This window comes from Calonectris borealis, chromosome 16 (assembly GCF_964195595.1).
Source record: "Calonectris borealis chromosome 16, bCalBor7.hap1.2, whole genome shotgun sequence".
In the NCBI taxonomy this organism is placed as follows: domain Eukaryota; kingdom Metazoa; phylum Chordata; class Aves; order Procellariiformes; family Procellariidae; genus Calonectris; species Calonectris borealis.
This window is the reverse complement of record NC_134327.1, coordinates 6,895,157-6,921,799: the sequence shown is the minus strand read 5'-3', so window position 1 is coordinate 6,921,799 and position 26,643 is coordinate 6,895,157. Positions and strand designations below refer to the sequence as shown.

The window sequence follows — 26,643 nt, the reverse complement described above, 5'->3', positions numbered from 1 at the left end:
TCTGTCAGGTGTGTGGGAGTGAATGACAGACTAATTCCCACACACACCCAAGAAAATTGTGAGTTGTCCTTTTACCAAGTATTCAGTTACAACTGGCCCTATATATATATTATTTCCATATTACACAGAAGTATTCCTTTTGCAGCTTCTTTACATTTTATGCCGATGTTACTTGCCTATAGAAATATACAGATCAATTAATCCATTCTGAAAACTACTGTACTCTTAGGTGCCAGTGTTTTGTATTAAAAATGTTTTTAACCTTATTGTACTCTGCAATAATCTCCTATATATGTGTTAGGGAGCAGATAGCCTAAATATGTTATTAACATTAGATTATATTTAGCAGGTTAGAGATAATCTGCTGATTTAAGTAAACACTACAACAAAAAGATACCACTATAATCTGCTGTCAGCATCTTTTTGCACCACTTCTCAAGACTCCCTAATGTGCATTTCACATTACAGTTAAAATCCTTTAATTTGTCCTATTATTTATCCAGCTGTGGGATCACTGCACTTTCACAACAATAAAAAAACTCTAGGCAAATATATGTTATAAAACCACAAGAAAAAAAAAAGAATGATTATCAAAAATGTTCTGCTACACATTATTTACTTTAAGCATTTACTTTTCAGTTTACTATTGCCGTGATGCAAAGAGCAAGGAGACTGGATTGATGGCTTTTCATTCAAGATAGGTATAACAGAATACTTAGATAGATATTCTAGATAGATATTCCATATATGTAGGTATAACAAAGTTGCACTGTGCTGAGAAATATCAATGATGAATCCTGTTAACATTATCAGAATGCTTTCCAGAAAGAAAACATAAGAAATGGCATTTACTTTTCCACCTTTAGATCTTCATGGTTTTTTGACCCATCTATCAGTATGCCTGGTTGATAGATTATTTCTTCTCACTGGCTATCCGCTAGAGGACAGAGAAGCAAATCCCTTTGGAGCCAGCTTTAGTACTGCTCTTTACATTGGCTGTCAAGTGGAGTCAAGAAGGGACAGTTGTTACCATCTGCCTAGAAGTGTGGTCTGGAACCCGTATATATATTTGCGCACATCAACAGTTTTCCAACATGTGTGCCTAAATTTAGTCTCTGAATTAATTATTGGGCTTTCAAATATGTGACCCCGTTTTCAGAAGTACTGACCACTCAGACATCTGGTGATTTCAGTGTAAGCTGTGATTATCCAGCATCTCTTGAACAAAATCAGCCAGTGCAGTTTCCATTTTAAATCAGTGGAAAGACAGTTGTTGAATTTAGTAGATACTGAGTTGGCCTGTGGATATTTAACCTTTGGCAACCACATTTGACACTCTTGGCCAGGCATGGTAATCACATAAGTGAATCTGATAGCCACATGACAACTGCAGTGTCATATAATCAAAAACGTATCACAGAACTCAGACCATTATTACTTTCTCTATACCTCTTATTTCATCTGTCTTGTGACTTACCGTTTTAAAATCCTGAGCATCTTTTAACAGCTAGCATCCTTTAAAAATGGAACTGTCAGAGAAATTTTCCTCTTCATAAATCTGAAAGTTCCTACATCTATATATTATTACTATATGTAAGATACAACTACATCAAGCCTTGGATGGGCATGTTGTGACAATGATATAGAGAGACATCATTAAAGCTTATTATCAGGGAAGTCTAATGTTCAGTAAGAACTTTTGATTTTGGTTTCCTGACAGTACATTTTGGAAGACGTGCAAAATATATGGTGGCTAAAATCTTTTGTTAGTTAAGTAATATAGTAACTTTACATTTCTGTGAAGAGCTAGCTCTTCACTTCTGAGGTTTACAGCTCACTTCTATAGCCCTTGAGGGTTAATAGTGCTAAAACTGACAGACTATACTGACTCACTAATTTGACTTCTTCCTGTTCTGGCTTCCATCCATGGATGTTCCAGGCCTGGAGAATGCACATTTTAGACTAAAACTTGTCTATCTCTTCATATCAGTTACTGAGGAGTTTTCGGAAAAGGTATTGGTTAGATCAGCTCCTCAGCTGTTCTAACATACGCCAGAGTCAGACAGCAGAGTATTAGAAAATTTTCTCTGCTATGTGTCCTCTTCTGTGTCTAAACACAGCTTCTCTATGCTGAGGCACAGTACACAGCCTATTATACTGACTTTAACCTTGAACATTTTTAATGCTATTTTAGGTCTGTTTAGAAAGGCTTCCTCTCTGCCTTGAAAAGTTGAACTGATGGGAACAAAGGTGATTGGGTTTTCAGTTGGAAGGATAAAAAAGCAGTTCCGATTTTTTTGATCCCCTGTAGCCTTCTTTTTTGCTAACAAGACATAAAGATTTTGTTGGCACGAGTTAGGAATGATCTGCAGAGCCTTCTTTGTCAGTGCAGTAATCCTCAGACACCTGGCCAATCATTCCAGATCTAAATTCCTTGGCAGTCTAATTTATAACAAGCAGAAACATACCTTGTTCACAGGTACTTGCAATACTGTTACAATTCAAAAGTAACATCAGTTTTGCCAAAGAGAGAAACTGACTGGCAGTTTTCCCTGTTCAGAATCAGAGGAATAGCTGTGCAACAGGCAAACCTGAGGGCACAACTCATTTTTCAGCTCTACTGCTGAAAGCTGCTTTAGACATTTTGGCACTTTTTTTCCACTGCTGTGTACTCAAGATGTTTGCAGTATACATGTGTTTCCTCTTGTATATTAGCAAGTGCTTCGTTTACCTTCTAAATTTATCTGAATTTTTCTGAATTTCCTTTGAATTAAACTGAAGCTACAAGAACTCTCCGGATTTCATTAAGTCCACTCCAAATGTGAATGCTGTTACTGCCTGCCTCAACCCCAACCCATGCAATTGCCACAGTTTTGGTTTTACAAAAAGACTGAAAACAAAAATATTAGGTGATAAAGGTAATTTCTACATTGTAGAATTGCAATAAATTATCTTCCTCCTCATTGAACCATGAAAACAAGTCTGTCGTACTTTTTCATTCATGAAGCACCTCCCGGCTCATTAAGATCTCTTGATGGTGATCCCTTTGCTATGTGCAAAGTGTATTTTTTTCAGACTTGATGACAATAACTAAAACATGCTCAATGTTTGTAAGATGTTCTAGTTAAAGTTGCTATGAATTCATTAAATTATAATAACAAGGTCGTTCTGTCCCAGTCTGTATGTGCATCTTTTTTAATGAAAACAGAAAGGTTAGTTTAAAAGGGGTGTGCTCAATAATTATAAAAGGAGAAGTATATTTAGTGTCAACACACTGCAGGCTGGGATTTCACGCGTAGCTGCACTGATATGATACTAGTGATTGCAGTTATTGGGTAAAAGAATAGAGGCTTATAAAGTGTTAGCTGTGTAACTAAAAGAAAGGGCTAGAACCAATTGCATTTTAACCATCCAGCAAGCCTAATACCAATGGGAAAGCACACTCCTTATAGATGAATGACAAAACTTAGTAGAAGCAAGTGGGGCTGTCTGATGTATGCTGATTCAAGAACGTAGAGGTGTTCAAAACAAACTTGTGTATTATGTCATTCAGGCTTGTTTTATTTGTAAATCATGGGACTGTTTTCAGTGTCTATAAACCTCATGTCACTTGTAGCCTCCTTGTTAAACACATTTTGCTTCTTCAACTCATGTCTGCTACGGTATTTCTTTCATGTGTCAAGCTACCTCATTGCTCCACAGCAGACATCTTCTAACATTTAACTGTACTTTTAAAGACTAGTGGTTGCAAACATGCTGCCAGTTGGCCTGCTATAGTAAAATCATCACCTCTTTTGTTTCTCAGCTGCAATACATTTTGTATCTATTCATCCAAACATCCTATTACAGTATGAAATCACTATCAAGGAAACAGACATTGACTGCTTCATTCCAGTTTCCACATGACACTTCTTATCATAAGATGCCTTTCGCATCAATACTGCCTAAGATCAGGCCTGTTTAGCTGCTTTTTTGACAGATTTTCACATCTCTGGAATGTCTGTTAATAATGATTGATCTATACAGCATTTCTCGGGAATTAATGATTGGCTAGAAAGCTCCATTGACTTGGTGCTCAGCGAAGGACTATTCTCTCTAGCAGGTAGTCAGTCCCTGGGAAATACTCAGAGGTTGCATCAACATTGTTACTGTTAACAAAAATGAAGTATAGAATTTGGAACATCGTAATTGCAATTGCTCTGTATGTTCTAATTGTTCTATATTCTTCAGATTTATTGCCACCTCAACATTCAGGTTAACTCATTAACTTGCTCTCCTAATTTACTCTTTTTCAAACTCTTGTTTACATAAAAAAACCTGCAAGAATCAGTTCTAAGAGTATATACAATTAAACACAGAATTGAACATGTATAATGCACACATATATGGAGCATGAGTGTGTATACATTTATATAACTTTCGCTGAGACATGGCTATACATTGCTACAGGATTTACCAGGAAAAAAAGCGCCTATTTTCTAGCTTAAAGTTGAACAACAAGCATCCACATGTGAAAGTCTCAGTGAAAACAAGTGAAAGAAATTAGAGGGAAATATAATAGGAATACTTAATTTTGTGTAAGGTCTGTGCTTAAAATTAAGTATTTCACTTAACTAAATGCATATGCGCTTGAGTAAAGACAACTCCGTAGGTTCTAGTTGAAACATTCATCTTCTCAATTGTTTCAGAGGCAAAATACATTCCTTATGGAATAAAACTGTAGAAAAGTAGATAATTATTACTTACCTTAAAGCGATGTCAAAAAGAGAAGTCTTGAAAGTGGAAGGTGATGGTGCTAAACTGGGAAATCTTTCGTGTTTCTCAGCTTGATAAAGACAACTGAAATAAATTAGAAATTTATTGACTGACTTCATTGAGAAAAGCTTTAAAAAATCACATAATAACCCAAGATGTGCCTCAGTACTGTGTGTAATACCCATTTCTCTCAACTAGTTTTTTTGTTTCCATTATTATACTTAATGGTTTTATATTTTGATCATGCAGGTGTTCTTACAACTACATGCTATGAAGCCATTAAAACACACTGCTGCAGGTCTAGTAAAAAGGGTTCATGCTCTAATCTAGAACAACTCTCGTTCCTTATTAGAACTCTAAGACATGGTACAGCTAAAATAACTTCATTGCTAATATGACTAACAGACACAGAGAGCATAACAACTGGAGTAACTTATGATTAATTAGGGTACATCATTTATGGGTTCTGGGTTCTATGGGTCTGATCTAAAGTCTTATGGTGCCATAGGAAACATATTTGTCACCTTCCTATGTCACCCATATTTGTCACCTCCTTTAATCACCCTCCTGTTTTCCCCAGTTCTAGGCTCTCATTCCGAGCACATGCCACTTAGGGTCAGATTCTGATTGCATGGACGTGAATCCTGCAAATGTTAGATTCTAGCCTAAATCCTTTGGGCTTTTTTTGCTATAGGGGAATTCTTAAGGAAAACCCAAGAACACAGCGAAACAAGAAACTTGTACCATAGTTAGTCAGGATTAATAGCCCATAAAATAAATCATTTTTTATATTATTTCTGCACATGTATAGCACTAATCATGCAAAATATTTAAGCAGCTTTTTAGCAGTCAGATCAACAGGGGAACTTGAATAATCTTAAGTGCTTGACAGGACTGGGCCTTAAATGTCTCTAGATGCAATAATAAGTATGGAACAGATTCATTTTGTGCAGTATTTTCAGCACAAACTGCATCACAAAGTGTTAAATAATAAATAATAGCAGAGAGAAGTATACACAAGGGAGGAATGATTTGATTTCAGAGGAGACTTGAAAGGGGATGTTGATGAGGTGGAGGTTTTAAGAATTAAATATTAAAAACCAAAAAGGTTTTGGCTGGGACTGATTGTTTTTCTCTGCTAAGAAATAAAGGGGCTTTCTAACCTACCTCCTGGACGAGGATGCAAGGCTTACTGTCAAACTGTTCAGTGGAATCATCGCTGTACTTAGAGTCTATTTTTAAGAGAAGGGGAAGGATCACAATTAGCTAACTACAGCCCTCTCCGATTCCAAACGTCTGCTTTGTCCTCTGCCTCACCTTTCTGTTTATTTACCGCTTAACAACTCCACACGGAGTTGGCCGAAGTTCCTGAAGTGCGGCAGCAATCTAGCCCCCTGCGAGAGCAGGCGGGGAGGAACGGTAACGTGCCGTTGCGGAGCCCCAGCACGCCAGCCCCCCTTCCCCAGAGACAACAGCCCGCAAGGCCGCAGCGAGGCTGTCACAGACATGCCCTCGAGGAAAAGGGAAGCTGCTTTAAGCACCAGCCCACACTGTTAAATCACGCCTTAATGGGCTTATTTCCTACATTTGGTGGCAGCATAGTATTCAGGATAATATTATCACTACTTGCGCAGGTTACTGCCAAACCAAAAGACGGAGATGAGAGAGTTAAGTAACAGGGATGGGGAGTGAATCACTAAAAAGTCTTTCCCAGAGTCAGTTCTCTGTTTGGGGGAAGTTATTTTAATTCTGTGTCTCGCAAACAACCCGCAGCCTCACCGTGTCCTCTGGAGCCAGCCTGACTGACATTATAACAGGATTTTAAAATAAAGGATGTGCAGGGGCAGCTCATGTTTAGCAGACATAAACGCAACCCCGCTCTGAAGCATGTAGTACAAGTAACACCGTACCTGTGCGCAGCGCGCCGGGGTGAGGGCAGCGCCCGCTCACGCCCGCGGTCTAGCGGAGGTACGGCCCCATGGACACCGCTCCGCCAGGAGGACCTGCCTTTGCCTCACAGGTAAGTGGACCTCCGGAGAGCGCTAGCCTGCGAGGAGAGCAGTCACCGGGAGAAGGAGCGCTCTGCTTATCGGGAGAGTGGCGCCCTGCCTTCCTCCCTCGGGGCTGCCAGCGGCCCCCCCGAGGCGCCTGGAGCCCGCGGGGTGGCTGTGTGGGATTGAGGCCGCCCGGCGCCCCCGCTTCGTCTCCCCCGCCCTGGCCGGGCGCCCGGGCCGGCGCGCGCTGACCGTTACCCCCCCTCAGCGCGGCGCGCGCGGGGCGGGGGGAGGGGAGGGGATGAGGAGGCGCTCCCGCGCTTTTGGAGACGCACCTGTGGGGAGCGCCCGCCTGGGCGGGAAGTGTCTTATGTAAGGGATGGCGGGGAGCGGGGCCGGCTCCGCGGCGGGGCTGAGGGGGGTGAGGTGGGGGCCGGCTGCGCGGCGGGGCTGCTGGGAGGGGGGAAGCCCCTCAGAGGGGCTGCTGGGAGGGCTTCGCAGAGGGGTGCTGGGGGGGGAGGCAGGCTGGCGGGCAGCCCCGGGTCTCTGGCGCGCAGCCTCCCACGGGCGCCTCCGAGAACGGGCTGGGCTCGCCGGGCTGCCTCACCCTCGCTCTCATCCGCACGCTGCCCACCAAGGCGGATTTCCCCTTTGGCGGCAGCCGTTCCCCGCCGAGTGGATGCCGCGGCGAGTCCGTCCAGCCTCCCGCGCTCTGCTCCGGCAGCCGTCGCCGCCCGCGGGCTCGCCCGGCTCCAGGCGGGGCTCGGCGGGCGCCGTGGCTGGCTGAGGGAGTTGTGCGAGAGACGGCGCCGGGCTCCGCGGGGGAGCGGAAGGTGGGTGCCCCCGGCGCCTCTACGCTGGCACCAGGCGGCGCGGGGAAGGCTTCTCACTCGCCCTCTCTCCTCCTTCCCGCCCCTGCAGCGCCCTCGCCTAAGCCCTCCCGCCTCGTGGCCCCCTCCACGCCCCTCTCGCCAGCCCCTTCTCCCCAGCCCGCCGCGCAGCGCAGTGCCCCGCACTCCCGCCGCCACCTCCACCCTTCGGTACTCCTCCTCCTCCTCCCGCGCGCTCCCTCACCCGCGCACTCCACTCCACAAGTGCCGCGCGCTCGCTCCACCGGAGCGGAGCGACGACGGGCTGCGAACACTGCCCGGGGGGGCGGCGGCCCCCGCCCGGCCCGGCCCGGCCCGCGCGGGGCTGTCCGTGGTGCTGAAGGTGAGCGCGGGCTGAGCGGACGCCCGGCCCCTGACGGAGCCCCTTTATGTTCAGCTCCTGGCGCAGCGCAGCATCCAGCAGCTCGAGCGGCGGCGGCGGCGGCAGCAGCATCGCTAAGCCGGGACTGGGAGGCAGAATGGGAGGCTTTATTCGGCTGCTCTTCGGCTACTTGGTGGCGGACCTTCTCACGCTGGTGTGTCGGGCTCAGGAGAAAGCTGGCCAGCAGCTGGGGAGCTTCGTGGTGCCCTCAAGAGGAAACCACTCCAGCCTTGGGGAACAGCTGGACCCCTCTGAGCCACCTCCCACCCCGGACTTCTGCAGGGGCTACTTTGATGTGATGGGGCAGTGGGACCCCCCCTTTAACTGCAGCTCAGGGGAGTTCATCTTCTGCTGCGGCACTTGTGGCTTCAGGTTTTGCTGCAAGTTCAAGAAGACAAGGCTGGATCAAAGCACCTGCACAAACTATGAGACGCCGTTGTGGATGAACACTGGGAAGCCTCCTTCCCGCATAGACGACCCTCTGCACGACCCTACCAGGGATAAGACCAACCTCATTGTCTACATCATCTGTGGGGTTGTGGCAGTCATGGTGCTGGTGGGGATCTTCACCAAACTAGGGCTGGAGAAGGCGCACAGACCCCAGCGGGAGCACATGTCCAGGTAAGGCTGAGTGCCGGGCAGCAGGGTCCCCTTCCCCCCTACTTCCTCCCCTACCCCTAAAGAGGAGAGAGGAGCCCATGTGTTCCTGCTAAACAAACAACTCCGGCCAGGTAGGCTGCATTCCCCTGCAAGGCAACCGAGAGAGACCAACTTTGGAGAGCCGAGCTCCTGTGGTTCTCCAAGCCCAGATTATCAAAGTACATGCATAGGAAGGCTAGAAATAATTGTGGAGCCTGCACAGACAGTAGTCCATTTTTATCTGCAGTGTCTGACCCTCTCCCCAACAAGATCTAGCAAGTGTTCCCGCATATACTGTGCATGAATAGGAAAACAAAAAAATCCTGAAACCAGCAAGACTGAATTATAGAAAACCTGATGGGTTCCCTCTTCCAACTGTTTTAAAGCTTGGAAAATGTTTTTGCTTCTCAACAGAAGGATGTAAACAAATGTCATCTCACCCTCCCTCTCCAGCTGCAAAATGATTTTGGCAGGACCTTCCCTACTCCCCCAACCCTTGCAAGTGTGTGAGCTATTTGTAAAATTTCTAAGCTGTGAAAATGAGCCAGGGTAGAAGGGAAGAGGGAGACACAAAAAGGGAAAGCTATTGTAGAATTTCTTAACATTTTTTCAGTTACTGTTGAGATGTAAAAAATGGAATATGAAAGTCTTGTCTCATCCACATATGTGTGTGTTATACTCTGTATCCACAGTGTAATGGCTGAGTTATATCAAAGAGAACCTCCCCCACCTAGAGTTACGCATGCTGTGTACCGTTTACTCCAGATACTGGCTGCCTAGTGGTGGGTAGGCAGGTGGGCAACTCAGGACAGAGCCCAATGGCTTTAACAACATATTCCAAACCCAGATGGTCACAGCAGTTCAAAATCAAGGCATAACACATTTGTCAAGTTTGCAGTCTCTCTGATTCTTTATGCTAATTCCAGGCACATGAAAGTAAAGCAGATGCGGGAAAGGCATTAAAAAAGGCAAACAGCTCCATTAAAGAGTCTAAATAGATTCCAGCATATTGGGCAACACTAGTGACAAAATGCAATTAAAAGGATACCTTCTACTGGACGTGCAGTGTGGCAGAAGCTTCCTTTTGCCCTGATGGGTAATGGTGTAGTTCACAATCTTTAAAGCTGAGATGAAGAGTCATCCTTTGAAAGATAGTCCAAGAGATCAACTCAACACTGGAGCCTTATTTTTTACTGAAGTTCTGCATGACTTTTTGATTAATTGCTTATCCTGAAACGAACAGAGAAAGCCATAAAAATACTCCTGCAAATGCATCACCAATTCACTAGCAATTATTTGCTATTTATAAACTGGCTGATATGGATATGCTTTTACTACCGAGGAACAAAGCACATTGCAGAAATTTTAGTCAACATTGTGTGTCAGTGATACTTCTGCAAAGATGTTTTTTGTTGAGCAAGGTATAATAATCCTTTAGACATTTTGAATATTCTCAACTACTAAATTGAGAAAAAGAATACGTGGGTCCCAATTTCTTTCTAAAATCTTACTCTTAAACTACAGAGCTTGTTTGGAAAAACCTCTCCCTTGCTTCAGCCTCTTTCTGTAGTGTCTGCATGCAGGCAAAAAGGCAGGGCTCCTAACAGTTACAAAAACCAGGACAGAGTGAAGTTGTAGCCATACCTGCTTATATATGGCTTAAATAGGTCCTATTTCTACTAGTAGAAATATTTGCTATCTAAAGTACAGGTGTGAAGTATTCTGAAAGGATATTCTGTCTTAGTTTATGGAAATAGAATTATAATAGGCGATTGGAAAATCATTCTGAAATCCTTCAGTCATGTATGCATAAAGATTAGGTTTCTGAAGTGGTTCTTAGAAAAGGTCATCTGTTACCCTGATTACTTAACAGTGTCTGAGATCTTGTACTTTTCTTGCCATGAAAATGTTCAAGTCAGGATTATACAGAAACTTGGAAAGTCATGATCACATGGAAAAACAGTCACCCACTCAGTACACATAATAGCTAGTCATGTTCTGAAAAAGCAGCGCTATAGCTTTTTTTTAAAAAAAGTTCTCACACTCCTATTACAGCTGTGGGGTGGGCTTACCATTACTTTGAAAAGGAATTAGATTTGTAAATTCCTTCGGCAATCTAAAAATCTGTTCATTGAGTGAAGAATTGAAGTAACCTTTTGTCCTCGAATGTGTGTTTAACTAAAATATTCCAGCCTGGCTCATTTTACACTACTTATGTTCTGAAAAAAAGGCTGCAATGCTTAAGAAATAATTAATTTATCTGTTTAAACAGTTAATAGTACCAACAATTAAAATAATATGTAGCCTATATTCATATTCAGCTTCTTTTATAACACTCATCACTGCAATGTCAAAAAAGCAAAACCAAAAAGAATACTACTTACGTTTTTTTCTGGACTGAACCTTATTAATAAGCAAAAGTATAATGCATTGAGAGTGTTAGGTAGGCCAAACCAAAAGTACGAAGTGTTACTCCATTTTGGCTGGCAGCAAGTAACACGCGGAGGCTGATTTGTTATATATTTCCTTAGCTAAGATTGTCTCCTTTCCCTTCCCTGGCCAATGGCTACGTGAAACGCTTGAATCCTCTTCATTCCTATGAACAAATTCACCTATGGAAGGGATGGTACTGCTTACCAACAAAGACAATGCATAATGTAAACTGATCTTTTTTTATGAGGGCTGATTTTTTAAAAAAGTGGACGGAATACAACTGGTGTAAATTATATATTTCCATTTTTTATTTACTAAAAATATTAACAAATATGAACAGAGACCTGACACATGGGAATAAGAACATTGACTTATAAATAGGAAGCAAAACTGTGCCACACTTAATTCCTTGCATTATTTCATCTTGCAGTCAGTGGATCTGCTGTTGAAGACAGACACTGGTGTGTGTAAGAGTGGTACAATGTTAATAAAGGAAACTTCATAGGTTTGGCGAGCATAGTTTCTATACACTTGCCTTTCATTACATTTTGTTTATTGCTATACCAAAACAAACCAAGAACAGTCCATTAATTTCACTGAATTTTCTTGAAATATTTGACAATGAAAAAGCATCGGGGAAATGTATTTATTTAGTGAAAACAATCCATAGGAAAAAAATCTCTATTGGGCAAGTCCTTTAAGGAAAAAAGAGTCAAAATTTGTCCTTTTTTAGAGAGCTTGTTACTTTCTTTTGTTTTGAGAAAAAAGGCCAAGTGTGGCACTGTTGACATTTTCTTTCTTGTTAGATCAGTGCTTTTCAGTAAAGCACTCTTACTGTTGGCATGGAACTGTAAATCTGGAAGGTGAAAATGGAGAGAGGAGTACAGTATTAACTCTGTATGGCACATTTTGCTTTATTCATCATATGATAATGTTTTGTTTATATCATTCTCCTAATTTTTAAAGTTGTTACTTGACATTAAAAGGAGATAAATATTCCCTTCAGCTATAGTGTCCAAGAACTAAGCAGTAATAGTAGTATCCAAAGAGAGTAACTCTTCCTTTACCTTCCTGCTTTCTAAGAGAATAAGGGAAGAAGATGGTGTATGTTATTGGATATGGCAAAGGGAATGAATGTGGCAGTACTGTGCCTAAAAGGAAACAGAATTGATCTGCCTCCTGAAGCAGATCTAGAAGCTTTGTTAGGCATATGAGGGCAGCACGTTCTTGTTGCTTAAGACTACATCAATGGGACTTCCAGGCTCCATCAGTTAAATTGAAGAATTCTCTCTCAAAAATGAGTAGAAAAGGGAAAAGCTTAACTTCTGTTTCATGGAGGAGATTTTTCTGTATATAAAACCACACCTTTGTCTTCTTCCTTAATCCTTGTGGAGAATGTGCAAACAAACCAAGAACTGAAAGGACAATATTTACAATCATGCTTGTACACTATAGCTCCTGGTTTTTTGAAGCAGTGCTTCTGACAGTATGTTAACAGCTTTCCAAATATTGTGAACCATCTGAGCTCTTCTTTCTTCCTTCACAATGTGCTGAGCTCACGAGTTAAGTCTTTTGTTGATCATTAAAAAGGCATGTACCTGGGGCCAAAAATAGTCTGACTTGCCAAAATCTTGAATCCTATGTGTGAAGTTATTTCCCTTATAGGTTTTGACCCAGTTTTGGAGGCAATATATGACAAGTGACCTTTCATGAAATAACCCGTGTTTAACCTTCTGCAAGCTTGCACTCATAAGGGAAATGCCTTGCTCTACATGCTTTGTTACACCGGAAAATAACATTACGTATCCAGAGAAAAATCTTACGGCAAGAGAAATGCTGAAGTTTTGTGATACTTGGATAGTTCTGGGCCATGAACTCCTGTGTAGGTAACATTTCTCCACATTTGTAATACTGCAATCAATATCAATACACAGGACCTAATGATATCGCTACCTGATTAAAAGGTTATCTTGTATTTTGCATTTCCTTAAAAAATCATTCAGTATAGCAAAGCTGTAGATAAAGACCCTCTGCATATATAATTTTTCAATGGGACCCACTCTAACAATTTCTTCAGATAATGAACAAAATCTGTATGACAATATTCAGGTGAGACAAATGCATGAAGGTGTTATAACAGTCTGTTGGCCTACGTGGAATTTTTTGAAGCAAACGTCTATTCAAGGATTTTTTCATGTACTGGGGCACAAACCTCCCTTTATGCATTTTCATTACATGGGCAAATCCCTAAAAGAACAAAATGCAGGTACAGCATTTCCTTTGTACTTCAGTGACACAAGCTGCTACACATTTTTAACTCTGCCTGACATCAGTGGAAGATAAGGACAAGCTCTTTGTTATATGAGCTATTCTGCCCTGAGAAGATTGTACAACTTTGGCTAACACATAGGTGCTGTGTTGTTAAAAATAAAACTTGATGGTGAGTAGTTCGTTTTTTCTTAATATAGTGGGAGTTGGACAGCTAATTCCTTAAAACCCTTTTGAAAAAAGCCACTCTAAAATGGTAGAAAACTTAGTTGGCATTTTCACAGACAGGCACTAGTTAATCTGCTATCATATGGGGTGTTATTTAAAGTCTACAGTGAACAATATTTACCATCAGATTAAGGGCAATGAGGAAAGCATTTCTGAAAACCCGCTCTCACAAAGTTGGGAAATACTAATCTATGTATTATGAGATCTCAGTTTTAACTTCCACATTGAAGTTAGGAACTTTCATTTTCATTTCTTCCCTTCCCAGAAATGTGTCCAGCTGCCTCTGGAATTAGAATTAATATTGATGACAATAATTTCCCTTGTATAGAGACATATTTGCATAAATTGACTAGATATTAATGGTTTTGGTCCCCACTTATTTTAAACTATGTTTTGCAATATAATGCTTTCCTTTTGCATCATTTTCTACATACCTTTGTGAGATCTCTTCTATTGAATTTTTATTTTTCTGCTATGTAGGCCAGCTCTTGTTACACAGCTATTTGTGCTGTGTAAGCATTCTTGAAATGGGAGCATTGCTCTGATACCGTTAATCATTTGGTTATTGTCTTCTGACCTGTTACAGTAACAACAGAGTATTCTTTAACATGTTGATCACAACTGTAACTAACATTTTAATAACATAATGCTAGCCATAAACACAATGAAACATCAGTATCATTCAGCTGTGTACCAAAGCAATGTTCCTGCAATGTGAAAGCAAGATCCAGCTCAGGATTCCTCTCTGTCTGTAACTTAAATGAAGTTACTTTTTAATACTTAAAAGTACAGTGCTTCTTGATCAAGAAATCATCATGTCACAGAAGCACAGTGCAGGAGCTACATGGCACTTGCCATGGCTTTCACCAGTGAATGTGCTTATTTTTATTTATTTATTAGTTTATAAACTAGTCTTTCTTGATGCAGTATCTGGGACACTGTATATAATTTTGCAGAAAATTAAACTAAACTGGGCACAGTGCCCAGAAAATACATCCCCTAAAAAAAAAACTCAAGGGGTCTCAAAATTAAAACTAGTAAAACAAAAAGGCAGCAAAAAATGGTCAGTGATGCAGTGACCTGAATAGAAAAGACTTGCATTGAACCCTGAAGACACTGATAACACACACCATAACTTTCCTTTGCCTAAGGCAACAGCTTCTGCAGGTGGGCCAATTATTTTGTATCACAGAGTAGTTCAGCAGGTAGCTACATGGCATATACATAACGGCTAATCCCACTCCTACAGAAGTCAATGGTAAAACCCCATAGCCCAGAATCATAGAGTTAGATGTTGCCATGCTGAGAGTTTCAGAGCTTAAAACTTAGTCACTAACTCTGGATCCACAAGGCTGATACAGGTGCGTGTGCTTATCTGTATGCCTAAGAATGGATACACTCAGCAGGACACTCAGCAGTGAAACTAGTCCTTAGAAGATACACCAGAGCGGGACAAATCTCTCTCTCTGTCAGATATAGTTACTGCCTGCAGCTCTGCAGAAAAAGTCCACAACCAGCATCAGGTTAGGCCTGGCCTAACTGTTAGGAATCCTTTTGCTTTCTCCCTCTTTGCTAGCATAAAGCTTTCATCCTGTTTCTGAACTGGCTTCAAAGCAGCAAGGAGTGTTCCTGTGCAAGCTTTGCTCCATCTTAATGACTAGGACACTCATAGAAGTTAGAAAAGACATTTTTGATCTCCCCTTCTGGATGGGAAAAGCTTAGATCCCTGATCATGAGGAGTGCTATGCCTACTGGATTTCTACATGAAAACCAGGTGACTTTTCAACTTTGGTGACATTTTTGAACGAAAATGGCCAACACCACTGCATTGTGTGGTGCTCTGTGCAAATGCATGTGTGAGAATTTACTTTGACAGGCCTTGCTGGTAATCTAGGTAGATAACTAGTGAAGATAACTAGTTTGTGAAAGCTATAGACAGGGGCTAGGTGCTGAGGTGCTCAGCTTAACCAAGATGGCAATGTTACTGAGCACATGCAATGGCAGTACTTTACAAGTCTCAGAAAGCTTAAATTATGTTCCTACAAAGCCAAGACAGCTAAAGAACTTAATGTGTTTCTGTGTATTACTGCTAGCGCACTGTCTAAGACAACCTAAAAAGGGCCTTGGGTGCAAAGCCTCACAATGAATCTGATTCCCTGATTTTGCTGTGAATGGAGCTGGTTTCTCCAGCAGACGTTATGACAGACTGCATCTCAAACTAAAAAAACCCTTGGAATATATTGGTAATGCCTTACAGATTTTGCAACAGGTTAATTTTGATTTTGTTTGGTTTTCAGAGCTCTTGCTGATGTTATGCGACCTCAAGGTCCTTGTACAACAGATCATATGGAAAGAGATCTAAACATTGTAGTACATGTGCAACATTATGAAAACATGGAAACGAGACCTCCTCCAAATAATTTACGTAAGTTGCATTATAACTTTATCAATATCTGGAATGCTGGCACTAAAATGAACATTATCAAACAAATATTGCTGGATGTCAAATGAGGATTGACAATACATGTATTCTTGCAAATTAGAAATATTCTTTATTACAGAATTAGAAATATTTAGGATTTCGTAGTGCAAATAGTGCAACACTAAGAGAAAGCCATTTTGAATAGAAAAATTAGTTATTATATTTATTTTTAATTAGTTGTCTTGGTTGACTAATATTGGTTTTGTATCTTTGTTTCCTTCTACCTGGTGTTTTTGCTCAGCTCATCAAGCTATGCCTTATTCTATGTTTTGTTATACCAAAATACAAATCGTTAAGTTTACAGCAAGATTTAACAAGATGTTTCATAGGGCTGTAATATCCAATAGGAAAGCGGTCTCATTAAGCTGTTATATCATCTCCACTAGTAAAATAGTTAAATACTTTCCTGGAGAGCATCAAGTTGTATGTGGTTTTCACTTTCTCATTTTTTTTTTCTCTGTAAGGGAAAGGAGAGAGGAAGATTATTATTTTAAGTTTTATTATGGCTATATTATTATTTAAGATTATTATTTAATATTTTTATTCCGTATCTGCTATTACGTGTTTATGTTATTGAAGGCAAGGAAAAAGTGCACCTTGGAGCTTCAGAGGAAATATGGTGACATATTTCCACATATGGTGGCTCTGAAGTCCTAGGCAACTTCTTTCTCAGTCTTGTATTAGACCACAGTACAGATCTTTCTCATGCTCAGATACATTTTCCTTTTGTGATGAACAGTTCCACTGCAATTTTAATTTGCATGTATATTTATGTATTTTATATTCATCTATATCTTAAATATATAAGTATACATGCATACAAATTATAGGTAGCATATTTACAAATTCAAGTTCAATGTATTTATAAAACAAAAGGGTATCATTCAGGAAGATTTAGATTGTTAGGCAGTGGATGGCTTTATTCTGTGCTGTAGATCAATGTAGATGTGCATTTTACCGCAAATATACTTTTACTGCATTGGTATTTGGATTTTGAAACATTTCAAGTAGATGCACTAGTCTTTTCCTTATCTTTCTGTAACTATAGAAAGCAGAAAATTTGCTTATATTTGGACAAAGAGTGAGTTTTATTTGGACTGCACTGTGCAGTTATTGTGAGATTTTACTGCTTTCTTTTGGGGAAGGGTGTAAAAACAATGGGAGAAAGAGCAGATTCATATGCTGTATGTACTCCTGATACTTGTTTTTTGGTAGAGGCTGACTGCGAAATTTCTTATGCGCATGGGTACAGAGTAATAGGAGAGAATAAAAGCTGTGACCTCTAATAAAGATACCACATATAGTAAAGTGTGACACCTAATCTGTCTGCATTGCTCTCCAGCAAAGTACTTCCACCTGGGCCTGTGCAGTTCTACACTGCAGAGGGGGAAGTACATACATACTGCAGCATTACATCCCTAATTGTATAAAAACACTGCTTCTGGAGGGGAACTTACGCTTCTCTAAGGTGCTCTAGCCCCCTGGAGCTGAGGTGGTGAACTTCTGAAGGTTTAAGGAGGATGGGAATATGCACTGTATCTCCTTTTGCTCTGTGAATTAGCTCTTTGCTGATCTCTGATCCTTCCTATAACCATGTTTTCAAGAAGAAAAATGCCAAATGGTAATGAAGTTAGGGTACAATCCTTCTTTTCTCTCATATGTGAAATGTTTATTCAGAATCCCAGTTAATGAAGGAGCCAGAAAGTAATGAGATTCTTACTGCATTGATTGTATCCAGATTTTTGTAATCATCACACTGAGATATTTTGCTTAAAACTCTTTGTATACTACAATATACGACATAACACAGCAGGTCTGTAAACTCGTTGCTTGGATTTGAATTCAGATTTAAGCCCTGCTTCTATAAACTCTTGCATATAAATGCAACTCAGAGCCACATAGTTACTGCATGAAGAAAGAAAAAAAAGATACATTTAATCGTACCTTAGGATCTTGGCTTATGATGACCCCAGACATCTGTACTACCTCTGTCACAGAATTTGGCTCTCTGGCACAGATGGAAGAATTATATGTGAAACAGCTCTTGCACCACTGCAATTTACAACATAGAAGCACTACTGCTACTTCAGAGCTATCTTAATCCATTGGGTAATGAATAGGGGCAGTCCCAAGACTGCTTCACATGCAGCTCAGGCATTCCTGCTACAGATGGAAACCTTAGAAACAAGCAGCTACGATGGTAACTGTTTCAGTCTTTAATCAACTTTATGGATTAAGTCAATCATTTTAAATTGTTCAATGCAGACCTTGAAGTGGTGAAATTACTCAAGGCATTCTATAACTGGTATTACACACATTTACTTCAGCAAGTAGATCATTATTCTATATTTGTTGCCATTATATTTCCTCATAAACTCATCTAAAACATGACTAAATGACCTACTAGAATTAGCCAGAACATCACAAATTATTAAAGTCTATTGAGAGCATGTGCATTTATGGTGCAGAAAAAAGTCTTTATAAAGAAAAATTATTAAGACAAATTTTCCAAGTCCAGTATCTTAGCAATTTTAAATTTTATAGTGGTGTTCTTGAAACACTACAAGAGTGGATATTACTTGCAGAAACTTTGGCAGTGCAGCATTACCTACTACTAGTGCTGGAAAAGTGACAGGCTTTTTTGGGTATTTTTACAAGCAAATAAACCAGAGTGAATTCCAGCTTTCGCAGAAATTCTATTCCAGATATTTACTGATACAGAGAAAATAAAACGGTACAAAATTATAGCATCAGACACTTTGATATGTATTTTTAAAGTTTTCTTTTCTAAGTTACCACTTTCTATCTACTAGTCATCTCAAAATGAGACTTGAAAGTTTGAGACTTGATGTACTTTCCCCATTGGTCCAGAGATATGAAGAGGGCAGGAGGAATTTCTTAGGCATTATGTACGCCTTCTGTATTGTGTTTTTCAGAATACTGAAGACAAACTATTGAAGGCCAAACATTATTAAAAATGTTCTAATTTGAATGTTCATTTGCTCTTTCTGCCCTCTTGAAAAACATTTTGCCGATGCTGCCAACCCATTCTGAATGTGTTTTATGAAGGGGAACTCTGTCAAAATGGCAAACTTTGCATGATCTCTGACACTGAAAATGAGTGTGTTTTTGTTTCTGGACTGTTGGTTACCAGAGGACAAAGATTTTCTAAGTTGCCTGCAGCTAGCACAGTTATTTGCCAAAACTAGCAGTCCAACGGAAGGCCAAAAGTAGAGATCTCTCTTCAGCATCTTCCAGTTTACTCAGTTTCTTGTCCCTTCTTTTCTGTCAAGAAAAGAACAGCCATATTGGACGTTCTGGAAAAACACAGGTTTTTTTCTTTGCCCATGTGAATCTGGACAGCCTAGAAGCTTTTTAGTAAAAGCTATTTTGTCCTTAGTGGTTGTTAGTTGTCATAATTTTCTTCTAGTACTGTGCTTTTCTTAGGATTACTTTTCCATTCTTTCCTTTCATTCATACACATTAGAATGTAGTAGTGCTTTGTAAACAAGCAGCAGATATCTGCCAAGAATCATAGCATTCAAATTTTCTAATATGGAATGTTAAATAAAATAAAATGAAAAAAAGAGAGGACATTTAAAAGTTATATTAAAAACATAAAACCAAAAGCAAACCTTCCTGCAGAATTTGAGTTCTTTTGTTCATCTTTGACTTTCATGAATCTTAAGAAAGCAGCATTCAAGATTTTCTTTTTTCTTCTTTTTTTTCTTTCTACTTATTCTGTTAGAAGTAAGCAATTTATTTAATTTGTTGGGATTATAACACTACTGCAGTGGCAGTTAGGAGGCTTTGTAGCTACATCCTCATTTCTGAAAAGTGATTACTGCTATTATTTCTAATTCATAATCTATGACAACAGAGTGAAACAAATACTTAAGTTAGTGCTATCCACAGTCACTTTTCTTAATGATCAGTAAAAGCTCTGTTACTCTCTCCTCAATAATAACTAGCCTTGCACTAGTATATTTAAAGCATTTATGCAGACTCCCAAGATAAAGGTGACTTTAAAGGGAAGCCAATTCTGTATTATGGAGGTTTTAAGATGAAAAATGCTAGCTTTTAGTTGGTTTGACATGTATGGATTATTTCTTCATTTTGAATTTAACAATAAAAAAAAAGAAGTGAATTGTAAACACACCACTCAAAGAAGGAAGTGTTGCATTGTATCAAATGGCCAATTTTAATACTGGCCAAGGATTTTGCAGCACATGTGATTAAAATGACTTTTTCTCTTCTTAAATATATGCAAGGGAATAATGTGTCTGCTGCCACATTTGATTGTCAGTTGTCCTGGATACTTACTGACTACAAATGCTAATGCTGAAAAAAAACCTAAGACATTTCTGTAATTGGTGCCTTATGATAAGTTAACTTTTGTTATTTGTTTCTGTGTTGAGACAGTAAACATTTAAATAGGAGGGTATTTTTTTAAGTTCTCACATATTAGAATAAGTCTTCTGTATTGCGTATTCCTGTGCTTTCCTCCATTTCTGTAAATAGAAGCTCAGCCTCTGTTTTCCAGAGAGAGAAACTGTCCTTAGTTTGACACTGTGAAAATACAGTATAGAATTTTCAGGAATTTTTTGCAATCTCTTTCATTCCTAGTGAATATGCTCTTTGTTTTTGTTGTTGAATGTAGTGGTCTTTGGCAAACTAATTATTTTTATCTTTAACATATGTAAACATGTTTATATCAGATGATGCATTGTATCGCATCGCCTAAGCATAATTCCTACTGTTGCTCATTGGAAATAAGCATACAGGCATATCAAGAAACTTTAGTAAAGAGAAGTACTATTCTTTGAAATGCAAAGCTCTTTAAGTATATGAAACATGATAACTAATTTACTTACACAGTAACTGTTGGCCAATGAATTGCATAATATTGAGGAAGTAGTCACTGAGAACATGCAGGTATTAGTGTAACAATATGCTTCTGGTGATATGGGCCTTGAAACTCTACTAAAAACCTTGTTCAGACAGAGGGTTGCAAAATCCAAAGGACCGAGCAAATAACTGTATGTTTGGCCTCGTTGGTTTCTAAGTTGCTTGATTACAGTAAAATGCTTTTTTTAGGCCTGGCTATATGCACGGGTCTAGCCCAGAGGAACTGGACTATGTTCTTCCTAAACTTTAATTGGCGGTTCGCCTCCTCACTTAGAGGGACAAAGTACAGTCAGAAAAGCTGAGCTGTACAGACAGGGCTCCAGCCATGTTTTGTGAGTGAAGAGATGGACAACACTAATAAGGTTTCAGCCAAGAAAAAGATAGTTTTAGCACAGTGACAGAAGAAGTGAAGAAGTACTGCTGATGGAGTGCTCCGAGACAGTGAAGAATGAGGGAGAATAAAATGGCTAGCTTAGTTGGAGGACGTACTTAGTTCGCAAGAAGCTACAGTGCTGTGACAGAGGGAAGGGACTGTAATCAGTAAGTATTGGGAATTTATTTCCATTTAAAGCCTGAGTCTTCACTGCCAGTATGCAAAAACTCATTTTACTGGGGTTTCTATGATCTATCTAGGAAGCACCTTAATACTATTGCACTAGTATAAAAAAATCTGATAATTTAGATTAAATAAAAAAATCTGATAATTTAGATTAAATTCCTGAGCTAAAAACTAGTAGACTTAAGTTAACCCTGGCAGAGGGCTACTTGTTACATTTTGGCTGTAATATACAACAAGGAGGACAAATTCCACATTTAAATTATACATTTTGCAAAACTAATCATCCAAGAAAAAGGCCACACTACCATCACCAGCCATGTCAAAAGAAATATTGTATTTTTTAAACATAATTTTTGTTTGAGGCTAAAAGCTGCAAGCTGCTTTGTCACAGCTATCTTGGGACCACTTTTTAAACCACTTTAAATTAATTTCTAGATACTGACTTCAAGTGAAATTATGCTACCAGTAGAACTTCAAAGCATTAGCAAATTGGTGATAAAATTTTTCTTGATATAGTTACAGCTATAGCAGTGCATTCCAGAGCTCCAAAGCTTCCATGCTGGAAACAAAATTTCCCATATAAACTTAGGAGTCTGAAGATGCATTTCTCTTGCAACTCAGTCAGTCACTGTGAGACAGTAATGTTTAATCAGTTCTGAATGTGTGTTTAGCCTCACAATCATTAATATAAAAAATGTTTCTAATTTACATTCAGATTTTAATTCAGATGCATGATGCTGATTTATGAGAAGATGCTATGAAACTTCTTGAAACACCAATGAGTATTTTCAAGGAAGTTAATTACAACCTGAGAATGAGAGCTTCTGAGTTTGTTTAGGAAAGACAAAAAGTAAAACAAATGAAATATCTCATTTGTCATTGACTGTTGTACATTTCATCAATTAATTTTTTAAAAAACAGAATGATTTTGAAAACATATTTTATATATATTTTATATATATTTTATATATATATTACACACAATAGCTTTTTCTTAATAATTACACCAGTCTTCGCCAAGTGTAATATGTCAGAACTCTAGCAATGCTCCTACCATACAATTAATTCCATGCCTTTGGAATCATCCTGTTGGCTTAATCTGGCAAATGAAAAAAAAGCTAAAGCAAATAGTAAACATAAAATTTTGCATTAACAAGGACTGAGGGATTGTATCCTGGGTTTATAACCAAACAAAACTGTGAACTTAACATCATTACGTATGTTCAGTGGGTCTCTTCCTTATTCTAAAATATTTCTTGTTAGATACAATTTTATTGGAAACTATATGAGAATGTTATGCATCCTACCTGCAATTTTAGTCAGTGGGATAGGGTACCTACCTATTGGGTAGGTCTTCATAAGCTCTGCTCCATATAACATTGGGACTGAACAACGAAGTTTTTGCTCTTTCTTTATTTATTGTACAATAAGAACAATTAGATTAGGTTACTGCCTTGCATCCTATCATTTACTTCTAGTCAGCTTTTAATGCAGATAAATTTGACATATCTTAATAAAAATATTCATCAATGTAAAATGTATTTGGGAGAAATACAGTTAATCACTGACATTATCCTTTAGTGGCAATAATCAACATCATGGTAATAAAATTATTTATAATATATTTTTACACTTTATAATGTAGTTTAAAAGGCTGAATGATTATTTAATAAAACAAAAATTATTGTCATAACAGAAGAGAGCATTGCTGTACTAGACTATTATATAGGCAGCTTTGAGTCACACAGCAGCAGACTTCAAAAGCACATATAAAGGATGAGACTCATTTTGCTGTCACTGGGGTGCAGATTAAAGTACTTTGAAATGTTACCCAATAGTACAGGGATGTATTTACCATCTACAAGATGAAAAGTTCAATATCTATATGTGGTTTGGCTTTGGAAAACAGTTATGTGTTTCCCTTGTGATTCCACTTTTAATTCCGTACTATCAGTGTAATAATTTAATAAGGGTTTAGTTCCACAGGTGTTTGTTATTGGGTATAGATATGTCCTGTCATCAAATACTCACCTGAAAACAAAGGCAATGCTTAGACGAATAAGCATCCTCTACTGTTTTGGCACTTTGCAATCTAAGTTTTACTTATTAAATTTTATTAATGAGGTGCTATTCCTATTATATACTACTCAATTTAATATCTAAAATTGTATTTTGTCTTTGGACAGGTACACTGAATAATAGTATTCTCAATGTTGAATAAGTTCCAGTGCAAAATATTCCCACTATTAACCACAACTGTCAACAAGATCAATCATCAATGCTTCATACCTGTTGCAATCTTTCTTGTCACTGGGATTTTTGCTGTCAAAAACTGGTATAGGAAACAATGCCAAACTAACAGGAATCATGTTTTGAAAAAAAAAACAACCAACAACACAACCTTTTTATGATTGTATTCTGTCAGATTTTAGCTCCTTAAAATGAAGAGGATAGAGATTGAGATTTTTTTTTTGTAATATGGCATGAGTCACCTCATTGAAAGGCAAACAAAAAGTACCTTTTGCTTTCACTGTTGGTTTGCCAACATCATCACACAGACAAACTACACTTGCCTTTTCCATGCCAAAACAATATCGTTTTTAACTGTTGACTTACAGCTTAATCATCTCTCTAAATCCATTAACTCCCACCCTCATATTTTGTCTCAAAAATCATAGATTTGTAACACAAAAGATAAAAACATAAATTCATTAATACTGTCCATGCATTCAGGCGCAAGCATTAACTATTGCAAACTGATATATCCACAGCTAAACATATACTATTTATCACTCTGGCTGTGTGAAACTTTGGTACTGTATTTTAGATGTTAAAATGCTCTTATCAGAAATTTAACATTCTGTAAAATTACTTCCCTCTTTATTTTTTAATCAGTCATACTAACTTTACCAAGCAGTATTAGTACAATGGTTACAAAATAAAGTAGAAGAGGTTGGCTGCATACATTAAAAAGCTTATGAATACACATCCCAGTATTATGAGGCAATTGTGATATGCTATTCAGTGAGAGATATTTTCACAAATTTCAATCTACAGTTTCAATCATAAATGATTTGCAGTACCTTTGTTCTATGTTCTCTGCTTTATGTCATGACTTCCCTTGAAACGTACACATCGGCTCTGACTGGTATTATTATCATAAGATAAAGTCAAGAAGGGAACTGAGTATGTTTAATATTTATGAAACTGCTTTGTTGTTGGTTTTTAGAATAGAAAAAATAGTTGAAAAAATCTCTGAAACCATGATACAAAACTACATTGATAATCATTCCCAGATGATTACAATGTGTATTTTAATGTTTCCCTAGGTATACTAATAAATTTAATCTTTAATTTTTATGTTATTTAAACGTTACTACATTTAAATGGCCTTTAAGAACCCTTCAGTAACATATTTTTGTTTTTAACTCATACATTTAAGAAACATGTCCATGCACGCAAGCGTAAGGCTATAACTATACTTCTGAATCCATAATGAATTTGTAACATAATCCAAAATAATCCAATTGTCTTTTACCACCCACTCCTTACCAATTAAAGGAAATGCACATTTGATAAATAGTTATTTATACACATACACGAGTATACACAAAAGAGAGTATGCATGACAAAATTTGGACACTATTGGAGTTAGCAATTTGTTTAGCTGGAAGTGTCCACAGTAAACTAAGTGTCTCAAACACAGAGCTGTTTTTTACCCTGAAAAGTTTATTCTCACTGTGTTAGTTCAGCTTTTACACTCTACAGCATGAGCCAGGAAAAAAACCCAGCCTTTCCCATGTAGACAGTTGCTCTTCCAGGGCTAATCTGATCATTCCTTATCACTTTTGAACTACTTTGTTTTCTCTTAACATACTCTCCATGCATACTAAACCTTGTGCTTCCTATTGCTGTCTCTTCTGCTACCTGTAACAAGCTGGTCCTCTGTGACTACAAATACTGTTTGATCATGCTAGTTTTTGTTGGTTTAGAAAGTCTGTGGTCAGTCATTCTTGTCAACATATGAAAGAATACCAATAGAAAAGTATGGCAAATGTCTACTAGCATTTCATCTTATCAGTGGGGCACTGAAGATTAACTACTTTCAGCCATAAATTACAAAATGGTAGTGGATGTGATTCAGAGGTGGGGGTAGGCACAGTCTGTGAGCCTTGCAACAAAAGTAGGATTTTGACAGTGCTTACAGTAATGGCTAGTTTAAGCCAATTAGATGAAATTCTGATTGGTCAAAAGCCATAGTAAAGCATTCACCATCTTTAATGGCTCAAGGATTTTACCCAGGGGCACTACAACTCACTTCAGACCTCATATATATCTTATTGAGGGGAATTATGTTTTTGTTATTAATCTTGAATAAGGAGAGAGATAAAGGGATATGCAGGAAGTTTATCTTATGGCTTTGCAAAAATACATTATACAGCTTAGAGAATTCAGTGTTGGAGAAGGAAAAATGCATGTTCATTGCCAAGAGTAATAAAAGCTAGTTGGGGAAGTGCAGTGAAAACTACCAAATAATTTACCAAATTAAACCCTCCTGAGAAGTGTTTTGAGAAGCCAGGAGGCTAGAAGTAGCTTCCAGCTAGATGTACTTTCCATTTTTGTTCTGATTTCAGGAAAGTTTGGGAGTCTGCAAATGAGGAAAATGTCCGTGCCCTTGGCACACAGGAGAAAGGGAACCTTTCATGCTCTTCTTCCACACTCCTCCCCTTTGGCAGCACAGCTGCTGTAGTTGAACAACTGTTGTCACCCCCAGTATGGAGAATAGGCCTCTTGGAGGGCTTGTGCGGATGCTGAATTCTCAACTGCTGAACCCTGGCACAAAATAGAATTGCAGGTGGCAGCTTTCACTTATGTAAATGGTCTAAAATTTCTCTGGAACCTTACGTGAGTAGAGAACTGAGCACAGTGGAGATTTGTTTCGCTGAGGCCCTTCCAAGTACGGGGGGATCCAAGTCAGCACGTTTGCAAGGGGGTAGTTGACCAAGAACAGACTAACTGGTCTGCTAGTCTGGCCATGTGGGTTTGGCCTATGTAAAACAATATGCTTATATAATTCGGAGGCAAATTAGTAGGTGTATTCTTGAGCATTCCTGTGTTAAAAATGA

The 26,643-nt window shown here is 38.9% G+C and overlaps 1 protein-coding gene across 1 annotated transcript in view; it reads left to right on the top strand.

The window, feature by feature from the left end:
• Positions 1-8,007: 8,007 nt before the first annotated feature.
• Positions 8,008-26,643, top strand: part of SHISA9 (shisa family member 9) — a 190,765-nt gene continuing 172,129 nt past the window's right edge. Inside the window, exons 1-2 of the mRNA XM_075164862.1 lie at positions 8,008-8,621; positions 15,866-15,993. Coding sequence (XP_075020963.1) covers positions 8,008-8,621; positions 15,866-15,993 — 742 coding nt within the window. The remainder of the gene's footprint in view (positions 8,622-15,865; positions 15,994-26,643) is intronic.